The sequence below is a fragment of the Rattus norvegicus genome, chromosome 3, assembly GCF_036323735.1.
Source record: "Rattus norvegicus strain BN/NHsdMcwi chromosome 3, GRCr8, whole genome shotgun sequence".
Classification (NCBI taxonomy): domain Eukaryota; kingdom Metazoa; phylum Chordata; class Mammalia; order Rodentia; family Muridae; genus Rattus; species Rattus norvegicus.
In genome coordinates this window covers 38,305,553-38,316,390 of record NC_086021.1, presented here as the reverse complement: position 1 = coordinate 38,316,390, position 10,838 = coordinate 38,305,553, and the positions used below count along the sequence as shown (strand labels likewise).

Genomic DNA, 10,838 nt, shown 5'->3' with positions numbered 1-10,838 from the left:
AGCAGGTGACAGGTAATTGGGATGACTAGTTTGACCAACAGGGACACCATGGGGCTTGACAGCACTATAGCCAGAGGTGCTGCAGAGACTCAGAGTCTAGGCTAGACAGTACTGACTTACCCCCGAGGGGCTGGATCAAACTTCCTAGGGAAGCTTCTTCAAGGCAAACACAAGCAGGCTGGTTCACAATGGCCTGAGGAGTTAAGGCTGCAGCTCACCTAACCTGGACCGTAACACCAGGCAACTCAAACCCCGGAGACCCTAACCAGCTGAGAGCCACATACCACCACGTTTAGAGAGCAGAGCCAAAGAGTCCATTGTCCCTTGAGTAGAGGGAAAACCAGATGGGACTTTTGTACAGTTTAGCATGACCGGACATTATCAACTGCCAGGGTGTCCCCCCAGCAGATTCGCTATGGCGTCACCTTCTCAGCACTGTGTGCTCAAGGCTTTAGGAATTCAAAGCAATATACAAAAGAGGGTATTTATGACTTTTATTTTAGTATCTTAATATTGAATATGTGACAAGATTTAATGACCAAATTAGTCATTTACATTTTCAAAGATATCTAAATATAAAATTGCTAAAAATTCAAATACAGAGCAAGCTACAAATAATATTCCTTTTTTGGGGGGTGGGGAGAAGAGTTAGGAGTGGAAGACATTAGAAAAGGGTGCTCCTGTTGGCTGAACAGATCAGAGTGGGAGAAGCATTCATTCAGTTGACCCTTTCGCAAAGAAGCACACTTGTCTCTGAGATGCTTGGATACAATGATTTAAAAAATGTCCGAAACACAGGTCGTATAAGATATCGGCTGTGGCCCTGGCCCAAGACAGTATGAAAGGATGCTGCCACAGGCGGGACCAAGGTAAGGTCTGCAGAGGCATCTGGTGTAGGCAGAGGTGTGGTGTGATGTCAAGGTACTGGGCACCTTGCCTTTTCTGCTCAGGGCTTGCTCTCCTTCCCCGGATTCAGCATAGCAGCAGCAGTTTCCGGCCCCACAGGAGGCACCGGTAGAAGGATCAGAGAAAGCTTCATGGCCAGCGAGGCAAGCTGACCATATCATACTTGCTATGAGAAGAGGAGAGAGGACTCTGGCTGGGGACTCAGCACCACCTGGAGACACTGTCACACTCTCCTACCAGCACCTGTCCCTTGGATCACAGGTGCTGACATGTTGAGAAGACCTTAGAAGGGGAAAATAACAGCCTTGGACACACGCACGCAGGCACACACCCACGCACGCACCCATGCACGCACTCACGCCCGGCACATGCTAGGTCCTCATTCCTAACTTTAGTAAGATGCTATTCTCAAAGCAAATGCACTCATTTAAACAAATGGCACAGCTAATGCTACTGGCTAAGCCCTAAACACTGCTTGTGAGAGCTCCAACCACAGCTTTTGTAATCTGCCTGTTCAATATGGGAATAGATTTTTAAGAAGATAATACAGTCAATCCTCCACCCCAAAGAATGGTCCATCATACCAACCATGATAAAGAGTTTATTAAAAGGAAAAAAAGAAATGTACACTTTGTTCTTTGTTTAAGAAATTTGATCAAGTTGCAAGGAGATGTCTGGCATGGCTATCTATGTACACCCTTGGGGCTGCCAGACAGTGAGCACGGCTGAGTAGCTCTCCGCCCTCCAGGAGGGGGCTGGCCCCTGGACATTGCTACTTAGAACCATGGCCAAGCTTCAGTCCAATGGTACCCCTACCTCTAAACCTTCCCCTCGCGCCCAGCAGCCTGTGTCTGCGGGTCTTGGCTCTATAGGATGCCGGAGGACTCTGGTCCACCTGGCCTTGCAGGCAGTCCGGGTTGTGGCACCAGACTGGAGGCCAGTGTCACTGCTGCCCTGATTTCTTCTCCTTCTGGAAGCTGAAGCTCGTCCGCCTGTTCAGTTTTCTTTGTTTTTGAGCAAAATAGTCAGCACGGGCAGTGCTTGCTCGTGACTCCAGGATGTAGTTAACCTGGAAAGCAAGAGGACACGGCTGTCACTTGGCAGCACCGGCTGTTCCCTCTAGGGCAGAGCATGGGGTGGAAGGGAGCCCAGGTTGGGCAAGGGATCCTGGGACTAGCTGCTCTGACACTGTCCAGCCTGGCAGGCCAGAAGGCCCTTGTTTCACAACAGACAGGAGGCCCAATGCAGGCTTCTTAGTCACTGAGCAGAGGGGCCATGATCCCTAGGTCTGTGTTCTTTGGTGTGGGCTGCCTCTCAGAGTGCTCCCTGCTCTCAGATTTGACCAGCCGACTCTAGTCCTGGTTATCACATGACATCCTTGCCTCCACACGTGAAAGAGGAAAAAGTGAGAGGCGGCGCTCCCTCTGCCTCCTGACAGCCCGCCATGTGACCTCTAGTGTCCACCAGCCTGGACCAGATAAGAAAGGTGAGGCTGAGAGGACTGCAGAGGGCTGAGGTCACTGAGGTCAGGGTAGACTTCAGTTTGTAGTGTGTCTCTTCTCTGGGCCTTCAGACATGGCTTCCTGCTTGGCTGTTTGTGAAAACACAATTCTTTCACTCTCACACGTCCCGAAGCCTTGTCAGAAGCTCAGCCTTGGTTTGGAGAAGGCAGTTAGAGGCTCTCCACCAGGGCAGTTGCAGACTGGGGCTCTAACAATGTCCCTCCAAACTTCCAGCAGCGGGAGGTACAGGCAGGCACGTGAGTACAGAAGGCCGGCCTCACCCGGCTGCAGCCTTGCCAAGTTAGCAGCTGAGAGCCATAAATCAGAATGTAGGTTGGCAAGGGTGATCTGGGACAGCATGGACAAGGTGTGGGGATGGCAGGAGGCGTACATGCTTGGTAAACACCATCTCTGCTTATACTGTTTGCATTTGCACTCAGCTGACCTGGCTTTTGCGTGCATTTTTGGCACATTTAATTTGACAAAAGCATTTTAGAATGGTCCTTAACAAGCCAACTATTCCCTAAATTTATTATCTTCAGTACTTGGTGATAATCACATAGATAATTTTAATGCAAGATTAATGTAATAATCAAAAGATAAAAACGCCCTTTGGTCTGCCATTAGCTGGTTAATATGCTGTGGCTTAAAACGTGCCCAATTTTATGCACTATAGAGGGTTTTACTTTCGATGCACTTTACAGCTTAAGGCATAAAAATATAGGGAGTTTTCATGGTCAATAAAGCCACGGCCTCCATCACTCAATCACAGAGGAACCCGGTGTGAAGAGCCCGACAGCTCCTCAGAGATTCATCTTGGGGCCAGCGGAAGGAGGGACTGAGAACCGCGTGGCTCCAGCACATGTGGGAGGTGGAGGGCAGCCCTGAGAGCACAGGCCTCCAGGGAGGCTCTGGATCCTTTGAGACCTTGGGCCTCCATCTCCTCACCTCGAAAATGGGGACAAGGATGTGTGTACTCTGTAGGCCAGCTGGGAGGGTTTGATGAAACGTGGGATGTGAGACACGCCGGATGAAGCTCTCCTCAGCCCCCACTGAGAGGTCCCTTCATCATCCCAAAGAAAGCCTGTCGGTGATGGCTAAGCTGGCACCAGCTTTTAGGACTTAATTTCCTCATTTAATTTTGGTCTAAACTCTCATTTTTTACTTGAGTCTAAGATGGTCCTAAAAAGCCTCAATTTAACATTTCTGTTAAAGTTTGGAGCCAGGCTGGGGTCTCAGAAGCTGAGCCCTGGCACAAAGCACACACTGGCCTGGCTGAGGCCTGGAGGGAATGTTAGGAAGCTGACGTACAACCTTCTCAAAGAGAAGTGAAATTCAGCCTTTGGTCAGGACCATAAAACCATTAATTGTGAGTCAGGTAGGTCCAGGGACGAAGCCCTCTGAGGTGCATGATGATGTGAGATTTCTAGACATCCTGAGATGCACACAGACATTTCAGGGTAGACATTTCAGAGGCAGACCTGGGGGCGGGGGTTACAGAAAAGCATGTGCTCTGAGGGAGCATTTGGCCCAGTGATGATTTCTCTGCACTTGATCTTCCTCTCATACGCAAGTCATAAACCTGCGCTTCTGTCATCAATCTGCTGTTGTGAAAATTATTCTGATGTCAAACACAAGATTATAATTTTACTAGAATCCTTCTCACGTCTTGAATATTTTAATGCTGGCTATAAAAATAAGTCCAGGCCCTGATGTGTGTGGGGGACTGGGATATTTTTATCCATGCTGCAAACACCTGGGACAAGCTCCTGAACTGCACTGTGAGGTTCTGCCCATGAAAGTCTGGGCTCTCTGGAACTCAGCGGTGCAGAGTGGGCCCTGTTCCTGCCCTGGTCAGTGTAGCCTGTGAACCTCCGGGTCTTCTCATGCCGCTCTATCTCCTCTTCAGTTGCCCTCCAGGATGACGTCTTGGTGGCCATGTGGTGTCTGACTACAGTCTTCCTATAACCAGGGAGCCTTGGACATTGGCAGTACACATTAGGTTCTGGTTCTGTCAACTTATCAGAGTCACCATTCTGGCTGAGTTCCCCTTCCTCTGGGCATTTTGTTCATGCAAAAACGGGAACTTTCAAGGGTAGCTCAGCTCCTGTCACTACCACGTGACTGCTTCTCCCGGGAGAGAATGACCCAGAGGGGCTGGTGTATCTCAACTGGTTTATTTACACCTGAGCAGCAGCTTGCAGACAGGGGCCATGCAGCTACTGTGATCACCACCTTACACATAGGGAACTGAAGCCCAGGTGTACGGTGACTGACTAGTCAGGGTCATCAGCCCAGGCTAGGGGCGTGTCCTCCTTTCTACTCCTTAGCTCGGCCTTGTCTACTTGTTTGACCCTGTAGGATTCGCCTTAGGAGAGGGACATTGGCTTTGAGGAGTCCTGGTCAGGTCGTACCACAGAGACCAATGGTCCGGGTGCACCTGTGTTTCAGAGAAGGGGTCATCTCCAGGCCCTGCCCTAAACTCCTAAATCAACAAGACCTATGAGGTGCCTCCCAGCCTGGAATCGGCCTATGAATTCACCCAGGGCAATGTCAGCAGCTCCCCCTTTACAAACTCACACAGCATCTCTGGGACTGTCAGCATATCGGTGTAATGTCTATTTCGTTGTCTCCCCTGACAAGGGAGCGCTCTCGAGGGGCGGACTAGCCATTGCTGAGGCAGCTGGAACGCTAACAGCACAGGGAGGTACCTGGTGCACGTGCTGAGCTGTCCCAGGACAGCCCCAGTTGGCACGCTTCAAACAGGTTGGGAAAATCACCTTGAGCGATTCAAAACCATTGTCTCCTCAGCTGGCTCCGGAGCCTCGAGGGACTCCTGACAGTGGTTGGGGAAAATAAATGGTGCATGAAAGAAAAAAGCAGAGAAGAACTAGGCCTGTGGGGCCTGGAAAGCTGCTTTGGCAGAGGCAGGTGTAGCCCTGGCCCGAGACTAGCCCACCCTCCTACTCGTGGGTCAGAGTGCACTTAACTCACCTTGAGCACGATTTCACTGACGGTAGCTGCGTCGGACTCGAAGTAGAGATGCTTATAGTCGTGACTGCTTAGATACGTGAGCTTAAAGACCGCGTGACCTGGAGAGAGGGGAGGGTTCAGGTGAGTCACCATGGAGGGTAGGGTGCCCCAAGTGTCCTCCCTGATCCAGACTTGAGCAAGAGCGCGTGTAGGCTGGACAGCAAAGCTCCCTGCGGTGGCTGGGTTTCTCATCACAGGCTGGGTCTAAGGCAGACAATGAAGGCTCACACGCAGTCCAGGTCCCCTCGGCACCACACTGAGGAGCATGACTCAGGAGGGCTCGCCTTCCCAGTACTGCTGCCTCTACAGGGTCAGTACTGAAGCACTGGTGTCCTGAGAGCAGAAGGCCGGTTCACCCCAAGTGATTACTCTGTAAGTAAAGTAGCTGTGATTACAATGAAACAAGCAGCAGGACGTCAGTGTATGAGCATGGCCTTCCCCTATTGGCTCCTGCTGGGGCGTGGCCTGCTCTGGTCACTGCCCGGAGGCTTCTCCTAACCCCCATGAAGCAAATGGCTGAAGTGCTGCTCCGTAGACAGTAGCACACCAGCGCCTTGCGATGCCACCAACCTGCATCTAACTCTTTCCCACTCCTTCCTCTCCCTTCAGTTACTGACTTCACTTCTAGGACTTGCTTGGTCCAGCCTCATGCCACCTCAGCCCGGCCTACGGTGCTCTTGTGTGGGTTCCACCAGATTTCTGTGGGCTTTCCTACACCTATCACCATGACCTACATAGGAAAGCTCTCTCAGATGTACTTGTGGTGTGGCCACCTCACCATATGTAGCTGTCAGACCTGCTTGTTTTGCCTGCCTGAAACTATGTTTGTACTTGATGGCACACACATGCCAGACAGGTCCCTAATTCTAAATAGAGCCAGAGATGTCAGTATGTGTGACATTCACAAGGATAAGCTAAGAGGAGGAGGCTCTTTGGAGTCCCTGGCCTCAGCCCTAGTCTCCCAGTTGATCTACGCATGCCTGGTCTTGGCACCTGGGAGACTCAGGGCCCTTCCAAGGTCTTACTTTTCTTCAATTGTCTTGAAGCTGGTTTCCAGTAATGGCCAAAGGTATCCTGAGAACATGGTCCTGCTCCCAGAGACCTGTCTAGACCAAGAGCTCTAGGCACATGATACCAGAGGCCTGCATCCCTGAGCCCCCCAGCCTAAAGGCCCTTCTCTGCTTCATCAGACCACACACACCTATTAGGCCTCCTCTTCCATTGTCCTTTTAATTGAAGCAGTGGCTGGTCACATTATTAATTAATAATGTCACCCACATTACTGTAAGTTCCCCTCCTTCCCGGAGAAATCTTCTGGGGACTTTATTTACAGTAGCTAATTTTTCAGATCTCCAAAAATAAACTGATATATGTTGTACATTTGTGGCCAGAAAAGTTGAGCTGCTGGTATTTTATTCTGGAAACATCATTACAAGATACTAATTGGGACTATAAATCCTATATTAAAAAAATTACTAATAATTTCTAAAAAAAAAAAACCTCATTTTCAGTCAGTTGACAAATTAAGCTTGATTTAAAATTGTGGCTCTAAAACGTTAGAATTCTTGACTGGAAACTAATCAGTCCATTAATGTATAAATTGCTTGTTTCTGATAGGGAAGTGAATTTTCAATGCTCTCCCTCAATACCAGAGTGTTAGTGACATTATCTTGTGGAAGGACAATGCAGAGACATTTGTTGGCCATGCTGTGACCAAGTAGAGCCATCTATGAAGGACACAGGGCTGTGAAGGACAAACAGAGACATGCCCCTAGGAGGCCTTGTGTGGACACCTGGCCATGACACAGACATAATGGCCTAGGGGTAGGAAGGACCAGAAGGTCTTAGGGAGGCCTGCAGACCTGAAGCTTCGGGGTTCACTGACCACTCTGATAAGTGACCTCATGTACCGTCTACACCACCTGCTCCCACCTGTCACTGACAATCCTGAAGATGCTTGAGAAGCTGAGACATCATGAAGTGTCCTGTAGATTTGGCAGAGTCAAATCTTTGTCCCAGAGAGCCTGGGAGAGAAGCCTTGACACACAAGACTTGTCAACTGTGGCGGGCATAGAGGGGAAGCTAGAGAAAAAGTTGCTGTTAGCCAAATCTCAAAGTCCAGAGGATCAGCGCGACCCCTGCATCCCTACACTGCTTTCTTCTATGCTTGGAGTGTGTGAGTTCCTTGCCTGTCCTCAGCTCTTGTGTGAGTGAGTGTCCGACTGAGGGAGAGGCAGAAGGGAAGGATGAAGGACTCTCTCTCCTGGGCCTGACTGTTTGCCACTGGCAGTGAAAGCAGTTGCTCCACTGAGGGACCTCTAGAGATGGCCTTGACCAGAGCCCTGTGTGCCCCTGAGCAATACTGGACTTGAGCTAACCATCTGCAACAGGGCTAAGGCTGATGGACAGGATGGGAGGCAGCCATGGACCAGAGCCTGGGGTACAAGCACAGGTCAAGGACTGCAGCCATGTTTTCATTCATGTTGGACTACAGGACCAGGGGATGATTTGCTCCCAAGAGGTTTTGCCTGGATGTCCCTCACTCCAGCCTCTGGGCTTTGCTGGCCTAGATTCTGCCACAGGACAGGTTGGAGCAGGGTAGGGAAATGAACAAGGATCAAGTGTGATGTGTGTGTCGAAGGTCCTAGCTACGTAGGCATGGAGGTGAGGGGACTTGTCAGGTATGGGAGAGCCCTTTGGGGTAGTTTTATGGAGGACAAAGGATGCTGGGCGAGAAGGGTACACAGTGCCGGCAAATTGGCTGTGGAGGGAGCCACAGCGAACCAAGTCCTGGTGTGTAGACAGGAGGGACTGGCAATGCCTGGAGGTGCCAACCGAGGAGGAACTGGTAGGTCTGAAATGGCAGCACCATACATAGATGAGTTGTACTTGGGGTGCTTTCCTAGGGTCCCCAGAGTCCAAGGGCAAAGAAACCAGTTGACATCATGGTCTATGAATGTTGCACTGAGCTAAAGAGGGGCAGAAAGAATGCTGACTTAAGAGAAGTGGTGGGTAGGCCTGGACATGAGTGAACACACAGAATTCACATTTGATAATGCCTGTATATCCTGAGTGTAGCACGTTAACTGACATGAACCTGTCAATAAGACTCCAATGGCTTATGCTACACGGTGAACTTTCAACAGAGGCATCAGAGCCTGAACTGAGAAGTCTGCTTTCCCATCCCTTGTTGCCATAGCACCTCAAGGCTCGACTTGAGCAAGGGACCAAATGGCACCAAATGACAGAGGGAGTCCATGAAGCTTTTAGGTCTTAGGGACCAGGCGGGTAGATAACCCTTTAAAAATCCAAAGAAAGGGCTGGAGAGATGGCTCAGTGGTTAAGAGCACTGACTGCTCTTCCAGAGGCCCTGAGTTCCACATGGCGGCTCACAACCATCTGTAATGGGATCCGATGCCCTCTTCTGGTGTGTCTGAAGACAGCTACAGTGTACTCACATACATTAAATAGATAAATATTTTTTTAAAAATCCAAAGAAAACCACCAGTTCTCATAGAAAGGGTAAGCCACAGCTGCACTCTATCTCTGTAAAAATGTCAGCTGAGAAAAAAACCTATTCAATAGAAATCTAGTATTCTGTTAGGTCAAGGCATTATGTTCCGCTTGAGAATTAAGGCAGGACTGAGGCTTGAGCCACTGCAGAAGATAGGTGCCCTAGAGTCAGATGTGGGCTGCAATCCCAGCCCCAGGACGCTGGGAGGCGCTGTCTCCAGCAGCCCAGGCGTCACACGGAGACGGGATTCTAGCTTGTAACACGCATTGGAGAAGGGGCTCAGTGGAGGTGATTCTTACTGCTCCACCGAGTACCTCACTCATGCAGGTATTGTTTTTAGTTGGGCGTCTCCATTCCAACTTGCTTTTCCAGGGCCATAGGAATAAAAGCAGCATAATGGGGTACATGTGGTACCTAGACATTGGTCACATGCTCAGGGGAGCCACTGAGATGGTACCTCTGCTTCTGAATACTGAAAGGAGAATCTGCATATGTAGATGTGTGTCTACATTCACATATTTTTAAAGTGAACCAGAGAAGATGGAATAGAGCCACAAGAGGGCTAATAGCCCAAATGTCACAAGTGGAGACGTGGGGCTCTTCCGCTGTAATCTGTCTGTATTCATTTTCACTAAAACAAAGCCGCCACTGCCTCAGGATGGGACAGCTACTAGACCCTGCTGTGGAGGGTGGGGGGAGAGGAGAGAAGGAGGGAGGGAGGGATCGAGCGATCGAGCAAGAGAGGGAGGAGGAGGGCGAGAATATGAATGTGTCTGCTGACACACCTGTCAGCACCAGCGATACCTGGCATGAGCCACAGTCATTGATGCCTAAAATTCCCAGTAGCATGCTTGCCCAGAACACCAAGTGAGCTGAAATCTCTTTCCTTTCCTTTCAATTACAAGAATTATAAGAACATTAAAATTACTCAAAATTCAGAAGACGAAGGGAAACCCCCACATCTCCCACATAACCCCAGCAACAGTGTGTCGGCGCCCACGGGCTTCCCTAGCTGTCCTCATGTTTTCACACGGTTTACTGAAATTTGAGGAGTTTGTTGTTTTGTTTGACATAAAGTTTCACTGTGCAGCCTGGCTGTCCTGGAACTCACTCTGGCCTTAACTCAGACCCACCTGCCTCTGCCCCCGAGTGCCAGGATTAAAGGTGCTTTACCAATTTGGCTTTTCTTTAAACTTAACATTTTCTTTCAGCCCACCTCTGCTGTTCTCTTCTCCATGACCTTTCTCTTGATGGCTGCATGTCATCCCAACTGGTGACAGGAACTGTGCTTCACTCTGTGGCTCTGCTGGCACCTTGGAAATAGCACTTAGGAAATGGCAGCACCATAAAGGAGACTCTCAGATTGTCCCTTTATGGCAGCTGGGGTGAAGCTGTCTAATCCCTCTTGTCTAGAAGGGCATGGAAAGCCTCACTGACTGCTGGTGGGAAATGGACAGCAGCACTTTCTTTTGGTCACAACACTGCCTCTATTTGTTTTTGAGACAGGGTTTCATGCAGCCTAGGCTAGCCTCAAACTTGCTATGTAGCTGAGGCTAGCCCTGAACTCCTGATCTTCTGGCCTTCATGTACTGAGTGCTGGGTTGCTGGCTCTGCCTTTCTGTAGCTCTGGCAGTTCTCTGGTTTCACACCGAGCTGCCAGCTGAACACATTACAACTTTTGGAGGAAGCAGAGCATAATGACCTCTGCCCTCTGACATAGGCTACACCTCACCTACTTGGCCTCTGCCCGGATCTTGTAAGCGCTCTTACACTTTGATGATGAGGCAGGGCTACCTGGTTTAGCCCGTTCTCCAGACCGCAGAGGCTTTCAGGGAGGGTGGCTGCTGTCTTCACACCAGCTGCACTTCCCTTTCAAGGCAAAA

The 10,838-nt window shown here is 49.9% G+C and overlaps 1 protein-coding gene across 16 annotated transcripts in view; it reads right to left on the bottom strand.

The window, feature by feature from the left end:
- Window positions 1–477: 477 nt before the first annotated feature.
- The window catches only part of Mapkap1 (MAPK associated protein 1), a 202,646-nt gene continuing 192,285 nt past the window's right edge, over window positions 478–10,838 (bottom strand). For 15 of the 16 annotated variants that reach the window (XM_039104765.2, XM_063283509.1, XM_063283505.1 and 12 more), the window contains 2 exons: window positions 5,403–5,500; window positions 478–1,975 (listed from right to left, as the gene is read on the bottom strand). In XM_039104765.2, the coding sequence (XP_038960693.1) occupies window positions 1,850–1,975; window positions 5,403–5,500 (224 nt within the window). In that variant the 3' untranslated portion in view covers window positions 478–1,849. The remainder of the gene's footprint in view (window positions 1,976–5,402; window positions 5,501–10,838) is intronic. The other variant, NM_001011964.1, reaches the window with a different exon arrangement.